The sequence below is a fragment of the Liolophura sinensis genome, chromosome 1 (genome assembly GCF_032854445.1).
Source record: "Liolophura sinensis isolate JHLJ2023 chromosome 1, CUHK_Ljap_v2, whole genome shotgun sequence".
NCBI classification, from domain to species: Eukaryota; Metazoa; Mollusca; class Polyplacophora; order Chitonida; family Chitonidae; genus Liolophura; species Liolophura sinensis.
This window is the reverse complement of record NC_088295.1, coordinates 20,059,537-20,079,394: the sequence shown is the minus strand read 5'-3', so window position 1 is coordinate 20,079,394 and position 19,858 is coordinate 20,059,537. Positions and strand designations below refer to the sequence as shown.

Here is a 19,858-nt window from a genome sequence, read left to right as displayed (position 1 = left end):
TATTGTGTCATGACCCAGATGGTCTTTTTTCACTTTTGCATAAGAATTCATGAGCTATGTGCAAAATGCATGGGTCTTATCGATGAATTGCAGATTAACAGTGCATATTATGTTTAAAAATTCATAATCGCAAATGAATTTAGTTAGATGTGCGAAAAATACAGAAAGCTCTATCAAGCAATGAAGCTTGGTTTTGGTATCCGGCTGACCCGATAGTTTATGTAGGTTACTTCTCATAACTACCACCCTGGGAACGCGTTGTTTACAGCACAGGGATCATTGTAGGTTACAGTAACCTATGCAAACTAGACCACGTCCCGTGTATATCGACCAGCAAGTGTGCAGCCGAGAAAAACTGTTGTGCAGTGATGCTGACTCTTACAGTGCCATACGCTTGCTGGGAGGTGACAATACGTTACAGAAATTTCAGTGTATAGAAGGTGTAAGGAATACGTGGCTTCAATTTAGAGAGACTGCGTTGGTGACCCAGTGGTTAGAGCGTCGAAGTCAGGAGGGTATGACCCTGGTGAGAGGTTAGACCAAGGAAACGAGACTGGTTGGCCCGGTGTAAGTATAATGTGACTGGGTGGGGTGTCGTGTCTGGTGACCTTGGCGGCATGGACTCGTCCTGTTTCAATAAAACACAGTATATGTATACACATCTAATGATGCCTCGTCGTTTTATGACTGAAAAATTGCTATGTACGATGTTAAACTCCAAGCATACATACTGGTACAGAAAGTACAACAAAAAGTTAGCAATCTAAAAACACAAGGAATTCTAATTACACGGTACTAACATGGTACAATAGTCACTGAAATGAATATTGAATTATATAAGGTATAATGATACAAAACAACATGTCACCATGGTAGTCTAGTTATCGCACACCTTACATGCCTGGTCACAATGATGTGTACTGTACAGGTGTTTATGAAGATCGGTGCATGAACATAACTAGAGGTTTAACTTCTAAACTTCCAATCGGTTCCTTTGGAATCATAAATCTGACTCTCCGTCCCAGTTTGAAGTACATGTGCCTTATGCCCATGCATGTGAAGCTGTGTACCAAAGTTCCATTCTGTCCACGTTGTTTAAACCTAATATTTAGCCTCTGCTGCCTCAGTTTAAATATGATTTATTTATTTTGATTGGTATTTTACGCAGTACGGCAGTCAGTTTATTTTACTGATAGAATGGCGGCAAGCATTAAGGTGGGAGGAAACCCACGACCATTAGCAGGTTGCTGGAGGACCTTTTCAGTACGACCGGAGAGGAAACCATCAGGATCTGGAATTTAACTCACATCGACCGCACTGATGAGAGGCTTTTGAATCTATACATCGAAACAGACATGCCTATGCCAGCCGTCCAGATGGACGTTCATCACAAGGCAAACTAACGCAGAACTAATGAAGTATATAAAGTACGACAATAGAACTGAATGCAATCACGAAAGGAGAAATAGTCAATGTTCTAGGAGAATAAGAGAAATCAGTATTCAGACAGGGTCACATGCTAGTACATAACTATATCCAACGTATGGCCATCTAATTTAACACGATGAATATAAAGCCCCTAACACCGCGTTAAACGGAATTAGACACAGTCGTGAAGCAGAGTGTCAGAGATTCTGGACGCTCTGTCCATATTTACTTACAAGAGAATTATGCTCATTGTAAAACTTAAGAAACTTGGAGTGAAGGCGTTTGAAGAAATAACCCTGACACCCTACTTTTTTCAGTAGTAACTTGTGACGTTGATTGAAATCGTCAAACACACAGGATCTAACCAATGCAACAAGGCGAGATATGTACACGCCTTCTGTATATTGCTGTCCAATTAAGTATGGATAATTTACAATGTCAAAATTAAAATTATCCCTTTTCGTCGTAAAGACTGAGAGAAGAAACCGTTTTGACCTTTGTACAAATGTAGACCCAGATAGAATATGTATAAATTTGTATAAATATGTAATGTGAGTCATATTTGCTGTACAGGTTCAGGGGTCTCCGTGATCGAGCCTGTGATCCTTAGCTATAGGTGCTCGACTTCTACTGTGATCACGTCGTTGAACCTACATGACTATATACAGGCCACTGGTACGGTAACCAGAAATTTGATTAAAACAGCCAAAGTTTAAATATGAACTTAGTGCTGCTCCAAGCTTTGGTATATCCTGCTTTGGTGTCGCTTTGAGGTGAGGTTGTGAGTTGGCGGAAGTTGCACAGTGCCGTCGTCAAGTCACGAGTCCGGACGTGAACGACAGCTCGTGTGGGTTTTCCCACTCGCGCAAAAAAAGGGCGGGAAAAGTTGGCTTGTTGGTGCAAGATGTATACGAAATGCTCCCTTCTCCCAAAACGGACAAATCAGGACGGTGGAAAATTCCGCTCAGGGTTCCACCAATAAGGTCCGCGATCAAAGGCTGGGTGTTTCATTTAGCCAAAATGATGAAGGTCGCAGTCTCCTCTTCCAAATCTTCTCTGACAGCAGAGGACTGATCATCCAGCAGTACGCGGTTCAAAAGTCCGCTTGTGAATGAAAAGCGCACTGCTACAGCCCACCAAATTATTAGTGTACTTCTTTCTGTCTGTTTAAAGGGTGTTTACTTGGAGACTAGGCTTAATGGCAGTAGTCAGTGAACGTCTGGAAAGTGTGTACCTCATCATTGAGCGAGGTACCATTGTATTACCAGCTTTACCACCAAAATTTTTCGTTCCGAACATAATCCCTTTTACCATCCGTCTCGTATGCTGTTATAAGCCAGCGCAAATTTTGCAGTGGTGATGATTATGTCATCGATGGAAGCGTCCGTACTCTTGAAAATGGGTGGGCATTCGGCAAAGTCGTTATCACCTGCCTAATCTTCTTATGGCGAAGAAGATTGCCCGAAAATATCTGTAGTTGCATGATGGTTAATGCCCCCGACTGGTCAAGGAACACAGCCAAGGGATGGCTCCGAGATCTTAATTAAGCCGGTAGTGAATCAAAGTACATATGCTACCATACTTAACTCCAAGTCGGCTGGCACAAATATGTTGATGAATCTCGGTCTCTCTCGGCAGCCACATGTCCGAGGGGAGAGGGCAATGTGTGTATTTGAGTCTTTCAGAGATCAAGATTTCCCCTCCCTCGTGCGAAGGACTAGGGCTAACTAGTCGACTTTTTTTCGATCGGTGGTGTGGCTGAAGGTATTTGGGCTGAAGGTATACATGGGTGCTGGTGGAGACAGCGCCGGCGGTTGGGTGGTGATCGATGCTATATTGGAGACGGATCCGCTGAAATGAACACCTCTCCACCAATTTACACCCCATGGCGTAAAACATTATATAAATCTGGCATGATCACCTGACAGCTATATTTACCATGAAAATGATCTGTAGTATTACTCGCATGTGTACTTCACGGTGGGTTATTCTTCGCTCCCTAGCTCAGATCACATTTCGGCTTAGCGCCGGATACAATAGACATCGCTTAGGGCTGTTGCGCCGGATATCATAGATATCGCGTATGGCTGTTGCGCTGGATATCATAGATATCGCTTAGGGTTGTTGCGCCAGATACCATAGATATCGCTTAGGGCTGTTGCGCCGAATAACATAGATATTGCTTATGCCTGTTGCGCTGGATAACATAGATATCGCTTATGGCTGTTGCGCCGGATACCGTAGATATCGCTTTTGGCTGTTGCGCCGGTTTCTACACACATAAATTTTTTTGTCCAGGTTGAGAAAACCAGAGCAAGAAAACCATTGCAGTTACATCTGTAACACAGTGTTCCACTCCGAATATGCCACAAACGTCAGAATCAGGGCGTAGTTGATGTGTCTATTTTGTCCAGGTTTGTGGCGGACCTGTGCATTGTACCCTACATTACCCACAAGCCACTTCGCTGATTGGTTTAGCTTTGTAGGCGGCTACTGGCGGCGAGTAAGAGAGACTTGAGAGGGATTTTTGACCGCATTGATTGGACCGTTTTGAGAGACAGGACACTCGATTGACTTCTTTGGGTGGAGGTGATTGCGCTCTGACGTCAAGTGCCCACCACTTCGCAACTGTACGACGTATTTTTTGTTAGGATACATAATTACAGCTCGACATTACCGCCATACAAGATAATTACAGCTCGACATTACCGGCATACAAAATAAGAATTCTTTATCTGAAGCAGTTTCACTCATAATATAATTAAGACGTACAGCATATAGAGAGAAAAACCACAGCAGCGACGACAGTGTGATGACAAATGGTCACACGTAACCGGTGAAATACGGCCTCTTTTTGCCTCAGTTAGAGTTTTATTCTAATACATGTAGTTCCCAAATGCATAAATGTTAGAAAGTTATACTCCCCTATCCCCATGGCTTAAGCAGAATAAGGGGGGAAAAAACTGATGTTAACTGCAATCGTCACTGGTGTAGAATTACTAAAACTGTTGTCATCACATTTAACATACAGTAACATTAAAACTATGCACAAAGGCCCTGGGCCTACTTGGCGGAGAGTTTGGATGCTAGCGCATTACTATGACTCAAGAGCCTCTTATCTATGCAGTTGCTGTGAGTGCCACACACGCGGCTGCCGGACGTTCTCTTGAACTGTAAGACATTGCACACACTGATCAAGGAAGTCGCACAGGTGTTCGATGCGCGACGTAGGGGGAATATGGTGGCCATTTGAGGACAAAAATGTCCTTGTTACTCAGGAACTCCCTACGGATCCTGGCGATGTGAGGGCGAGCATTGTCATGCTGGAATATCATATGATAGAGGCGCAAAAATGGCACGACAATGGGCCTCAGAATTTCATCAAGTTGCCATTGATAAAATGGAGATGAGTGCGGTGTCCATGGCGTATGCCTGACCACATGATGACACAAGCAACATCGTGTGCCATACTCAGCATGACGCTCCCAAACACAGCGCCACACATGGAGCCTGCCATTAGGGCGATATAGCTGAAGACTCAACCGTGCCCAGCGCACATGAACATTGGCATTGGGCTCGTCAGATCTGACGCAGGCTACCGTGAGGTCGAGGCCCCGGTGTGGATGGCGGGTCGGACGTCTGCTGTCCGAGCTGAAATCGCCAGTTGTGCAGCCCAACAGTTTCATAACCAGTTCGTGGCGCTGGTCAAATCCAGTCTTGGAGGTGCTGGAGCCGCATGTGAAGATCCTGAGTGGGCGTGGTCAGGTTTGGGCGTTTATATTATTGTTTAGTGTATGCATACTCCGGGTTTAACGTCATGCTTAACAATATTTCAGTTATATAACGACGAGGAGTTATGAGTCATGTACACATGTATTGTGTTTTCTTGTAGTAGGGCGAGTCCATGCCACCAAAGTGCTCCCCCCACTGAAGTATCATGCTAAAGACACCAGGCATGACACCCCACCCAGTCACACTAAACTGACACCAGGCCAAATTGTCCTGTTTCTTTACTCTTGCTTCTCAATGCTGAGCGCCATTAGCGAGTCAGCAGCAAGTACCATTTTTAAAGTCTTTGGTATGACCTAACTCAGGTTTGATCCCGAAGTCTGGAGACAAATATATATATATTTTTTTTTTTTTTTTTTTTTTTTTTGATTGGTGTTTTACGCCGTACTCAAGAATATTTCACTTATACGACGGCAGCCAGCATTATGGTGAGTGGAAACCGGGCAGAACCCGGGGGAAACCCACGACCATCCGCAGGTAGCTGACAGACCTTCCCACATATGGCCGGAGAGAAAGCCAGCATGAGCTGGACTTGAACTCACAGCGACCGCATTGGTGAGAGACTCCTGGGTCATTACGCTGCACGTGTGCGCTAACCAACTGAGCCACGGAGGCCCCGGAGACAAACATATTAACCATTTAACTACAATAGATGTTGTTATTGTAGTTTATTAAGCCATTGCAATAAAATGCCTTCATCTGTTATTGCTATTTAGCATCAACAACAACAAAAAAATTTCATTTATGCATAAAGCAAAAATGTTTTGCAAAGAAACCTTTCCTATGGCATTTGTAACACATTCATCTGATGAGACCACTGTCCTAAATAAAAGAAAACACACACATATCAAACAAGGAAGATTCAATTCCAGGAATTATCTAGAAACAAACTGGAAATAATGACTCCCTGTTCTAACTTAACCTAGTCCGACAGTGTGTCAATAGCTATGTCTATCCAGTGCCGAACTGTATGTATTACCTGACTGTAATAATCTACAGAATTTCAAAACAGCAGATATACCAGTTTGTAACAACAAAGTCTCATCAAAGAGCATTGACCCTATCTAAAACCATACAGTCTCAACAAGGAACTTCCTGTCTGTTAGACCACAGTCGCAGGGAAGGACACTGCGCATAACAACACAGCCTCATTAGAGTCCCTTGCCTACATGTACCTGTCTATAACCAAGTTTCAACAAGAGAGATTCTTGATTAATACCTGACTGTAACCATCAATGTAACAAAGTTCCATCAAAGAATATTGCCTACCTATAACCCAGTTGCAGCAGGGTCCATTCCCTGCCTGTAAAGAGAACATTGCCTATAACAACCCATTCTCATCTGAGAACATAAGCTTCCTGAAAAACCCACTATCAACAAAGGACCCCCTGTCTGTGTTTATTTTATAACAACACAGCCATATTACACAACATTGCATGTAACAACCCAGCAATCTCATTGCCTGATCTAAAAAGCCAGTTTCAACAAAGGCCAATCTTTGGCTGAGACAACATAGCCTCATTCAAGAACACTGCATGTAACAACCTAGCTAGCTTCATCTCAGAACACTGTCTGACTCTAACAAGCCAGTCTCATCTATCCGAGACAACTCAGCTTATATACATATCACAAACATACAAAGTTACCCACAAATTATATTTCTTCTTGTAGGAATGACAATAAGGGAATGCAGAACAAACAAAAAATTAATAATGCACTAAACCTGTAAACTAATTACTTTATCGGCCAAAATTAAACACACATTTAAAGAGAGCAAAAGCTAAAAATGAAGTAAAGCTTACCAGACAACCAAAAACTATGCGTAAAAAGATTTTCATTTGATTTTGTCTTTTTTTCAGATTTTTTAAAGAGCGTTAAATGCAATCAAATGTTCAAACTCTGTTGTGTGTTTATGAACTGTTCAGGTACTTTTCCCTCTCTAAAACCACCTCTTAATAATGGAATAGCTCTTTTCACCAACAAGTCAAAGATTACATAATAAATAATCTAATCAAAAAAATTCATTTACAGATAAATATAAAAAAAGTGTCACAGCCACTGGCAGTATGGTCTATAAAGCCCAATTTACAATTCAAAATGAGGCAAAAATCTGACTGGAGTCAATTCATTGAAGAAAAAATCTGAAAAATAAATGCTGGTTAACATAACATGCTATTCTGTCCCATACATTTGAAATATCTTGGTGTTTACTGACACCGTCGTTTTCACATTCAAAATAACTGTAATCTACAGACTAATTAATGAGACTCAATCAGAGAGGAGGGGTTGGGTGCATTGGGTTATGGACTAATGCTATATTTTACTATGTTTTTGTCTGAATTTTGTTCAGAAAGTGAAACAATGCATAAAATGACAACTATCCTGCTTCTCCATCTCTGTACAGCACCAAATGCATTTATATACATGAACGTGAATTTGTACACGTATCACAAAAATATCAAAAATAGTAGTGAACAGCCCTGAGACAAAAATTGAAACCAACATGTGTATACCACTGTATACATGTATTATGAAAACAGTACAAAAAGCACCAAATTATTGCCCAATGTTTGATATCTACGTGTGCAAGTACATGTACACACACCATACTCTAAATAAAAGCATTCTGATTCTTCAAGACTAACATTATACATGTACATATTTATACTGTTTATTTTCATTTTTCACAATCTATCCAAGTGATGATGATTTTGAAAATCCAGTCCAGAGCATGGAGATGAGGTGAGGCCTAGAACCTGTCTGCACGAAATGATGTGGATAGAATTTATTCTGCTTCCAGGCTGAAAATTCATTGAGAGCAGCAAGAACACAGATGAAGTGAAATGTTTTGTACAATAAAAATATCAAAATAACATACTTTCTGCACAACATATTGAACATATGAGCGGCACAGTGTACACATGATGAGCACAGTGTACAGTGGACACACAAGCAGCACAGTGTACACAATAATTATGAGCACGGTGTACATTGTACACATGATGAGCACAGTGTATGGTGGACACATGAGCAGCACAGTGTACACATGATGAGCATGATGTACATTGTACACATGATGAGCACAGTCTACAAATGATGAGCACGGTGTACAGTGGACACATGATAGCACAGTGTACACATGATGAGCACAGTGTACACATGATGAGCATGGCGTATGGTGGACACATGATGAGCATAGTGTACACATGATGAGCACTGTGTACAGTGGACACATGATGAACACAGTGTACACATGATGAGCACGGTGTACATTGTAGGTGTTGATGTTGTGGGGTGGACACATGAGCAGCACAGTGTAGACATGATGAGCACAGTGTAGACATGATGAGCACAGTGTACATATGATGAGCATGGTGTACACTGGACACATGATGAGCACCGTGTACACATGATGAGCATGGTGTACACTGTACACATAATGAGTGCAGTGCACACATGAGCACAGAGTACACATGATGAGCACGGTGTACAATGTACACATGATGAGCATGGTGTACAGTGCACACATGATGAGCACGGTGTACAGTGCACAAATGATGAGCATGGTGCAAAGAGTACACTTGATGAGCATGGTGTACAGTGTACACATGATGAGCACAATTCACACGATGTTCACAGTGAACACAAGAGTAGCACAGTGTGCACATGATAAGCACAAGCTTACACATGAGCACCACAGTACTCAGTGTGCTATTCAGGTATTCATTGTCAGTTCACCCCTGCCCCTCAAAAGGCTTGGGATGTTATGTTTAACTTAAGGGTTTCTATCTGAAACAGAGGAAATAATCACAGATCACCTAGTAGCCATATGCACGTGTAAACAGGATCCAGTTGTTCAAAAGTGTATTAAAAGTTGAGCCAGTACTGACCCAATACAAAACCAATCAGGCCTTAGTCCTCGCGAAATTAATATCGAGCTTAACTACGTTAGTACACTTTTGAACAAATACGGCCAAGTTAGGAAGTCAGACACTGAAGCGTCCAAGTGCCTTGGCAACTGTCCAAAAATATGGACCGCTCTTTTAAAGCAACCTGTTGCAGAATTTTGTCACTCCACAAGTGAACATCATCTCAACACGTGGGGGTATCGGGTGATCACAGGAATCACACCATAATGCCGAATTTTGCACGACTCATCGTTTAATATTTTCTCTCCAATTAAAGCAATTAATATAGCCACAAGACAGCTGGTTACAAGTAATTTGTTTCATCAGTGAAGGTAGTAAATAAAGAAGATAGCATAGTATTCAAAATTCAACCTGAAAATGATGCATAAATGAGCAAGGAATTTCTGCCATAAGTGGGAAAGAGTTAGGAGTTTGGAATCCATGCCATGTTTCTTGATAACCAGGGACAGATTCAGTTCATAATGAATGACACAATTTTAGATGGCCTACAGTGTATGTGGACATATGAGTGATATGATGTACAGAGGACACACGAGTAGTGTTATGGTGTGAAAACATGAAGCAGTATCAGATTACTTACTGCTTCCATTCCAAATTACTAACAATTCATAAAAAAAGAAAAATTCCTGTCCTGTGTAATACAACGTTAACGACAGCTTTCTGCACTGTGGCTGAAATGACGGCAAGTTTATACTTCCACATCTCAATTCACAACCTGCCGTGCACAGACTGACTGCACTACTTATAACTCAGTCGTTGTCAGAAAGCAAACACCTGGACCACGGCACAAGTCGATATCTGTCAATCACCCCAGCCTGGTTGGCGTACAGTAAAGGAGACAAGGTCTGCGCAAAACAAAGCTAACTTTTACAGCTTCTAACTTTTCCACATCGTTTGCTGTTGTAGTTATCATTTTAAGCCATCAAATACAGGACAGCATAGCTGTATATCATCGTACAACTGTTTTGGGAGATCATGGACAGTGGAGCGGAAAGCATCAGGTGAAATACTATAAACCCAGTCCAGCTCAAATCTAACTCCATGTTAAAGCAATAGGATTACCATCTTTTTTTAAACAAAAAACGGTGTGTGTCATTTAAACGCTTCTAGCATGAAAAACTGTTGTTCGTAGCTCAAATCCATTGGCAAACTCCAGAAAGAGTATGTCTTGGGCTATAATTTGGTGCAAGTTGCACATTTTAGCTCCCATAGTTCTCGAGTTACACTTCATTGAAATTATGTAATTAATTTTAGTTTTTTGACTCGAAAAGTTATAAAAAATATGCAAACAATAAAAGCAGATTCAGAATCAGAGGCTCAAAATACACCAGAATACGTTGAGAAAAACTGAAATTTCAAAAACTGAAGCTTCCAAAGTTTTGACCGGAAGTCAACGATTTTTGCAAACTTATTGTAACTCCTAATGGTCTAGCTGCATGTCAAATCTGAAAACAATCGGTTCACTGGTTCTTGAGAAGAAGATGTTTCAAGATTTTGAACAAAATCCAACCTGGAGGCCAAACCACGAGACCTTGAAACTGAAAAAAATGCAGAAATTGTACCTAGAGAATATCTGACAGATGATATGAGCAAAATTTGGGACTTGTATGTTGAACGGTGTTGGAGATCTCCTGCTCACAAAGTCGGTGAAAAAAAAAAAATTAATAAATATAGCTGCTAAAGCAGCAATGCAAGGGTTCAAGCCGGTATTGCCGGCGTTACAGTGTCACTTCTGGTTGCCTTAATGGTGTCCATGTACAGATACATAACCATCTTAATTAGAAACCTTACACTCTTCACAGTCATCAGTGCATTGTAAGTACACTGTACAGCTTGTATATGTAGATGTGCCAAATGGAGTAAATCAACCTTTGGGCAATATTGAAGGCGAGCATGAACACAGCTCAATGATGTTTAGCACACATAATGTACATGTATAGTTCTTTGCACACAGTGATTTTCAGCTTTACAGCTATAACAGTTTTCTGTCACGAGACCGCCAAATATGGTGGAAACTGCGCTTTTTCACAATTTGATCTCAATTTGCGACAAAAGTATACGTCGCCAGAAAGAAAGTCCTGATTCATGATCATGCTGTCAAACTTCGTCAGGCAGCATGCTTAGAATATTTGTACATCCGTCCTAGTCATAAACGCATTTAAAATGCACCATATAACATGGGGACGTTAAAGTGCCAAATATGGCAAATCGGCTTTGGACAATATCTTCAAGCACTGCAACTCCTGCATTTATTAAAACTTCAACGATTTTCTGCACGCATACAGTACACATATTGCACTCTGCCATTATTAGCTTTACAGTTGTAACAGTTTTCTGTTGCGTGACCTGCAAAAATGGGGGAAATTGCCTTTTTCCCCCTGTTTTAATCGCAATTTGTGACAAAAATATACAGCGCAAATAAAATTAGACCGAAAGAATAAGATAATAATAATAAGAAGAAAAAATCCCTAAAAATACAAATACATGCAAAAAACATTTCCACTTACTGGTATACAGGAATCAAACCCTAATTAAAAGTTACAAATGTATAGGAGGCATTAACTTACATAAAGTTTTTCTCCACATTACAATTACATAAAGGTGTGTACCCAGACAAAATCGAAACAAAACGTATGGCACAGTAAAGGAATTACACTATCAAATATATCCTTTAGGGAGTTGAGCAAAGGCTAATGGTTGGAAGCTTTTGAGTAGGTCTCCAGACTGTGTCCAACTGCATTTCATCCACCATAGTCATGATCTTATTGACCAGATCCTCACAGGTTGGTGTCAGGATTTCGGAAATTCTGAAGGTCCCTGAAGATACAAATTTACACTTTCAATACAGATAACATTGACTAGTAAATGTACAACCAGCTGCAGGCTAAAGGTGCATCTCAAAGTCAGTTAAGAATTTTAAGTTTGCCGATCTGTCTTACTTTACATCCATAATATCAGTAGTGTGTTGGTTAATACATAATAAATTCTTTAGAAACTTCATCATAACAAGTAAAAGTATTACTATTATGTAATATTTTATAAATAATATATAAAATTATATGTCTAATTCTTACATGTATATAAAAATCACACCATTACCAATATTATGCCACAAATCTGAAGAACATAATTAACTCTTCATATCTAGAATCTTCATTTACCTAACTGATTTAACTGTTAAATGAAGTGATGAGGCCATACCATAGTGTGATGCATGTATATATCGCAACAAAAGGCAAATACTTCGGATTACATTGCTTAAGATAAGAATATATGTGACAACTTACAGAAAAGGATATAGACTTAGCATAGATTTGTTGTGATAGATTCCACTTTAACCAGCATTCCAGCATTCTTCTAAGTTGAAAGTAAAGGATGGGAGATAAATCCATCTGTTTGGTATACACTACATGTAGTTAAGACATCATCATAAGACATTCATCATCTTACTGTATTGTGTGGCTGTCAACCCCATCTCCCTCAGTTCTTCACTGTCATCCTGGGGTGAAGAGTCCTCCTCCACATTGCCAAGCAAAGACATCAGGCTAGAGAGATAAAGGTTCATTATAAGCAGGGATTCAAACAAAGACCATTCAATCTGGAGTAAATTACCACTAAAGACATCAGGTTACAGAGACAAAGGCTCATTATAAGCAGGGATTCAAACAAAGACCATTCAATCTGAAGTAAGATACCCACTGCAGAATGTCAGGCTACCAAAAGACATGCACAACAAAGAGGTGAATCTTCTTTCTTGTTCAACACATAGAAATCCACACAAACAAGGCTGGATAAAATAACAACGATGTCTTACTGTTTATTCTCGCCTGTACATTCAGCCTTAATCCTGATACAGATGGGGTAAAGTTTAGCAGTGTGGCAGGTACTCAGGCTTCCAGGTGGAAGAATGATCCGCTGGTCCTTAACAAAGAGCAAATAAAACTTTGGCTATTTAACACTTCATGTCTGGTCACTTCTGTGATACGATGAATGGTTACTGCTAAAGAAAATATCAACATTTAAACGTATATCATAAATGGTATTTTCTCAAAATAGTATATATTAACACATTCAAAATAATTTAATAAAGAATAATCAAGAGTGACCCATCTGCAAAATAGGAAGAAATCAAACGGTGAACTATATAGTCATTTCTCCTTCTCCAAGAAAACAAATTTAATTGGTAAAGATTTTGTAAATGATAACTTACTTTCTCCACCACTGAAGCTAACTTCATCTCAAAACATTTTGAATGTGCATCGTCTGACAAAATCAAAATATGTATACAGAACAGAGATGTAATCACAGCAGCAAACAGCAACAGCCAATTCAACAGGATTTATAGTGGATTGCAAATTGGTGAATAAAGGTAGTCTTTAGAATATAAAAAGGCAAAGAACGGAGAATTCATCAACATAAGGGAGATAACCCTGGTATTTCAATAATGGTGACATCACATAAATATGCACTTTTCCCTGAATCCACGTTGTTGTTTTCAGTCAATGTCATGCCTGTATGATATTTGATGCCTAGCTCATACATGCCAGTTAAAACAAACATTGACTTTAAATTAGTGGACACATGTATGAATGCATTAACGATTAGAGAAGCCCAGTTCACTTGAATAAGTGTGTTGGGGAGGAGGGCTGGAATTGCTCCTGAATTGCCATTACTGAGATAGTAAAATGATTATATCAGAACAATTATACACTAGCTATGTACAGAAGAGGCCAAACAAATAACTAAAACACTGTGGTACATATATGCATTCATATTAACAAGAGTTAACCATGTACATATAAATTAAGATAAAATTTTATTAACTTGATGGAAAAGTAAAATAACAATTACAAAAATAACCTCCATTTATCTTCCATCTGAAAACAAAAAACATTGTCTTTTAGAGTTCCCAAAGGTTACACTGTTTGAAATCTATATTTACACTGAAAAGTCATCACTTTTCCACAGCCAAATTTGATCCCTGTTTTTCTTAAAGATAATGCACAGAAAAGATTTTCTCCTTACCACTGAACCATGATGTACACTTCCCCTGCCTAGCCAAAACTTCTGACAAGGACTTAGCTACATTTCTTGGGCCAGAAAACAAAACTGGTCTCTTATACGTCACTGAAATTAGATACACTGAACGTAAAGTTTTGACATATTACATACAATGTACATGTGCTTTACATCTGACATCAGTCAAAGTATCGTTTCACTTAAACACCTACTTTAGTGTTAGAACAGGTATGTCCTAAAGGCAAGGTTAAATGATAAGGATCGATGTAGTCAGAATTACTTTCTTAAATTGCAGAACAAAATGCACTGTATTTAAGCCAATAATGTTAGTTCAATAGGATAATACGGAAACAAAAGTTTTCGGCAGTTTCCAATTTTGCCTGGTGAGTCATCATGCAAGAATAGTTGGTGTCACCCCTCACTGATGTATAGCAACACATGACGTTGTACTTTCAAACGCGTATGACGTCAGACTGATCCATTGTCACATAACAAATATTATCACGTCACATCAGGAAAATTTTAGGGGAACTGCCGAGGATTTTGTTATATTCCATAGGGTTTTCTTCAATCTGGCCTCTCTTGGGGCTGAAGTAGCACTTTAAAGGAACTATCTTCTTATCATAACTGGCTCTGGGAAGCACAAATATGCCTTTGCCAAATAACTGTGATGCACACGTTCCCCAACAGATCAAGGTCAATCTGTATACGTCACACTAGTGTTAGTGGAAGGCAATTAATCTTCTATAAACTTCATGTAAGACTGCTGTCAACTGGTTACTGCCACAAAGGCCACGAGAAGAAAGGCAGTGAGTGAATCTCGAGGGTGCACAAGGCTTGCCATGAACCAACACTTCAGTAATTATAGGTTCCAACTTCTTCCAGGAGAAATGCAACTCAGTACTGATCAGAATGTCTAGAGCCCACACACTAGTTGTATGACATTCTACTTCTGCTTAGATGCAGAACAACAACAAAACCAACTTCTTGCTGTCTTAAATGTGATTAACTAATACTGCTAACAACTGACACCTGGACTACATAAACCATAATGTTGTGATATACCATCATATTACTGGGTTGCAGTTTTTTTTTAAAACTAGGACAAAATGGACAGAACTTAATTTTCATCATTTATTACCATTCATGATTTTTGCAGTAAGGTATGCTGAGCTTCAGCTTTTGGGTTGGTGTAACTCCATTTCACCTGGTAGCCACATACTGCCATATGCCAGGTAGTTACCTTATTTCTTCTATCATTTGGGACACTAGTCTGCCCATTTTAGCCAGAATATATGTAATTCTAGCAGGAATATGGACTTTCTTTTTTCTCTCATGGTTAGATCATCTAATGAACAACATACTCATATCCTTACATTTCCAATGGGCTGGTAAAGGAATGTAGTATTCTACTTTCAACACTATTAATATCTGTTCCAAATGTTAGAAGAATTATGTATGACATCCCGGTATTAACATGACTACAACAGACTTTTGGAACCGCCCTGTCATATTGTTGTAATGAACTTGCCTGACTCCATGCTCACAAAAGTATACAGCCCATTATCTGCAAAAACAAAATTAACATTTACAATTTACAATGAATATGACAACCATTTAAGGATAAAGTGAAGCTTACGTGCAAATATATAACCAGTTACCTTTGGGCTTGGAGAAGTGCACTGATGAATATGTGCGTCACACTTACATTTTTGCATTAACTATCTTAATGATTATCAGTTTCATTGTTATCAAGTATGTCTCACTAAATCTCCAAATCTTAAAATACTGAAATCCCTGTACATGCATAATCTACTCATTCATTTAATTAGTTACATTTTAAGTGCTTTGAGTTAAATTTTACTTCCATCAAAGTGATCAGGTGTGTCAGATGAGTCCAGAATAATGGCACCTATTAAACAAATCTCCGGCAGTAGAGCCTCAGGTAACCACTGAAGAGTGGGATTTAGGCCTATAATCTTGCTGGTTAATGCCTAGTGGAAACCACTTTAAAGTCTCCATGCTTAAGTTGTGATTTGTTAATACGTATACCACATGTACATGTATATGGATATGGATATTGTTGTGTTTTAAGAGATTAAGTGGAAATAAAACTTCACATTACCCTAAAATGAGTGATCCTTCATACACATGCCTTCAAAGCCAAAAGTAAATGTGCACCACAGAAACTCAAAACCCCACTATCCAATTAATACACACATGTAAACGAATTATACCGCTTATATATTTGATAAATAAGTGCACAATAAGTTAACTAATGATTACTACTCGAATAGATATGAAGGGCACAGTCTGACTTGAGCCTGATGAAACCCATTCCAGTCCTTTATGTATGTAGGCTTAATGTATTGGTGTTAACATGTGTGGATTTTTGAGTATGTTATTATTTTAAGCAGATCAAATAAATAAAATACATGTAAGCTAAGGTAAGTACTGTGCAGAGCTGTGCTTATGCCGCATCTCAGTCCATGACTACTTTTGAAGCAACAAAAGCCTAATATATAGCACCATGATACTGGCTGGGCCATGCAGGATTTGAGAATGGTTTAAATTAATGTTTGACCGCATTAAGGTCTCTACTATGCCAATATCTAATATGCTCTCTTAAATAATGACATGCCATTGCTCATTCTATAGTTTCCAACATAAAAGCAGTATCAGCATGTTAAACTAAAATTGCATTATCACTTGATAATCAATGTCACAAAATATTATTTTTGGTGTTGAAACTTACAATTTTCCGGTAAAATATCATTACATGTTCCAAGAAAACCTCAAAATAACTTTCTCAAATCAGAGGAACTCTCAGAATCCGGAAAACTTGGGACGCTAGTCATGGACGAAATTTTTGTACATTTAGGGTTTATGTGATGCACAACAATGATGTCCTATTTTGGCAACATCTTCATGTAGAAAATAAACCTTGTCTGTTCTCATGGATCAACAGTGTAAATTATAGGTTTCGTCTTCATGAAAATGTTCTTTAAAACATAAACTACTCAAGGCACAGTCAGTGGCAAAAGATCTGCTACAACAACAGATATATGCCGTAGTATTGAGTGAAATTCTACTAGTGCATCAAAATGGAGACTATGAAGCATCAGACTGAAAAATCATATATCAGTTCTTGAGACTACATGTATACACGCCAAGGGTCGACACTTGTTTGGTCGGTATCACTGCAGTGGGCAACTGATGGTGGCTACTCTACTTGCAATAATATGAGTTCAGGTGAACTCAATACACGCTCAAACAAATACATGTATACTATAAATGTTCAATCTTTTCAACAACTTAAACACTTCTTTCAGTGGAACTTATGCATACATGTACATATATTACAAAAATGACACTAAAAGTGATTTGCTTCTGTCACTAAAGATGCATGAAAGTGTGCAAGTTATTTCTCTACACTTAATGATTCTCGCAGACTGTTTCAAAATATTGGTTGCAGGGGTGGTTGCAAAGCTTGAAGAAACAGGGTATTCATATTTTTATAATAGATATTGGGTAGATATTGGCAATCTTGTTACCATAGCAACACCATGAACACATCATCTCCTCTGTATCAACGTATTTACCAAAAACTACGACAGCATATATGAAACAACTAATTGTAGTTGTAGCTCAGTCTTAAGTCGCAAGTCACACTATGTATCTTTGTAGTTGAGGCAGAGAAACTGGCAATCTTGTTACTATAGCAACCACAAAATTGGACTGATGTGAATCACATTAATGCATTATATTTCCACCAAGAATTAAAAATGTGCACTTGAAACAATTTGCAGTTGTAGCAGAAGAAATTCACAAGAAATTAACACTGCAAATGTTAAACAATTGGATGTATAGCCTGAACAGAGATAAGGATGGACAGAAGGACGAAATCCCTACATCATAATATGCTCCACCTACTGGCAGAGACAAGATTTTATAACCTTAAGATTTGACTGACAGGATCTGTTTTAATTGGCTTCTAAGCCAAAACTAGGTAGATACGCACCTAAAGTTTAATGACATAAGAAATATATCACAAGGGACATAGCTGCGAAGTTTTGGCCATCAGGATTCATTTTCAATAGGCTTCTGGGTCAGCGGTAGATATACAAGCACATAAAGTTTGAAAGACATTAGTGAAGCTGTTCAGTAGATACAGTGTTGAAGGCAAAGAAAACACTAAAGTATAGGTCAGCTGAAAGACTATTAAATAAATACTGTCCAAGAAAATAGTTGGATTTATGTTTTTAGAATTTTTCCAACCAAGTAAAATGGTTATAGAACAGCAGATACTATGGTGGTTTAAAATGAACCTTAGGTATCAGTGAAATGACTTTCACTGTTTTCACATGCTTTCAGTAAATGTATTCAAATACATGTATTTACATGGATATGCATTTGATGAAATTTAATGATGAAATTTAGTTGTCTATGCGAGTTAAGAAGCAAAAACTTGATGTGACATCATTCGTCTCACTATATTTTAAGAAAAATCCCCCAAAGAACTTTCAAATGCATTTTACTACATTCAAAAAATTCTAAAAAAATAAATCACCCTATTTGTATGGACAGTGTTTAATTGTCTTTTATCTGACATGTACTTATTAGAGGTTTCTTTGCTTTTCATACAGAAAATTTCATGGTCAGGCACCCACGATACCAGACAAATGGACAGACTGACGGACAGCGACATACCATAACGTGATCTGTCAGTATAAATGATGAATGTATAGAAATAATCCAATGCAAATTTAATCAAACTTTCCAAATAAAAGCATGACATAAATAGATATCAAATTCACCATTATTCCTCCCCCTGTCCCCATTTTCCTTTTCCTTAGTAGTTGAAGAGCTCTGTTTACTAAACTGACTGACTAAACTGAACTGAACAATGTAACCGTCTTCCTCTTTGATTAATTAGATTTATTAATGATAAAAAAAACAAGTTGAAAGCAAGTTGAGTTTTCAGAGGAGTGCTAAAAACAAGAAATACTGTTTGGGTAACTGCACACTATATACTAATGTTATTACAAAGCATATCCTATTGATGTTCAGTTCATTATATTTTAAACCCATACCAACTAAATACGTGCAGCATGCGAATTGCAATATAGATATGTACCATAACAACAACTTATACTCCTTGAGTACTTATCCGGAGAAAGTGTATACCCTGAGAAAAACACAGAACATGCACAGACAATAAATAACAAAGAACACACAAACTTCAGTCAATCACTATGTCCAAATAGATGTATCTGCTTGTTACGTCTAGCTTTCTCCTGGCTAACCATTTTTGGTACAAAGTGACACAAAAAACACATCACAAAACTCTATTACTATCCTTGACCTAATATTTTCTCGTTGACTAAGTTAATCATTCTGTCTGGCTCTGAGTGAGTGTGTACTTAGGGTTTAACATTGTACTTAACAATTTTTCAGTCAAATGACGAGGATGGAGTCCTTAAGAGTGCATGTACGTGTAATATGCCTCCTTGTTGCAGGACAGATTTCCACCGCTCTTTTATCTAGTGCTGCTTTATGGAGACGATATACCGTGGGCAAGTAAGCCACCCTACCCAAGCCATTACACTGATACTGGTCAACCAGTCGTTGCACTATCCCCTTAATGCTGAACGTCAAGCGAGGAAGTTTCAACTTCCTCTTTTTAAGTCTTA

The 19,858-nt window shown here is 38.7% G+C and overlaps 1 protein-coding gene across 4 annotated transcripts in view; it reads right to left on the bottom strand.

Annotated features, from left to right (window-relative positions):
• Window positions 1-10,242: 10,242 nt before the first annotated feature.
• LOC135466181 (caspase recruitment domain-containing protein 14-like) overlaps window positions 10,243-19,858 on the bottom strand; it is a 44,727-nt gene continuing 35,111 nt past the window's right edge. For 3 of the 4 annotated variants that reach the window (XM_064743582.1, XM_064743573.1, XM_064743566.1), the window contains 7 exons: window positions 19,303-19,353; window positions 15,697-15,732; window positions 14,172-14,273; window positions 13,357-13,409; window positions 12,961-13,067; window positions 12,597-12,691; window positions 10,243-11,963 (listed from right to left, as the gene is read on the bottom strand). In XM_064743582.1, coding sequence (XP_064599652.1) covers window positions 11,818-11,963; window positions 12,597-12,691; window positions 12,961-13,067; window positions 13,357-13,409; window positions 14,172-14,273; window positions 15,697-15,732; window positions 19,303-19,353 — 590 coding nt within the window. In that variant the 3' untranslated portion in view covers window positions 10,243-11,817. The remainder of the gene's footprint in view (window positions 11,964-12,596; window positions 12,692-12,960; window positions 13,068-13,356; window positions 13,410-14,171; window positions 14,274-15,696; window positions 15,733-19,302; window positions 19,354-19,858) is intronic. The other variant, XM_064743592.1, reaches the window with a different exon arrangement.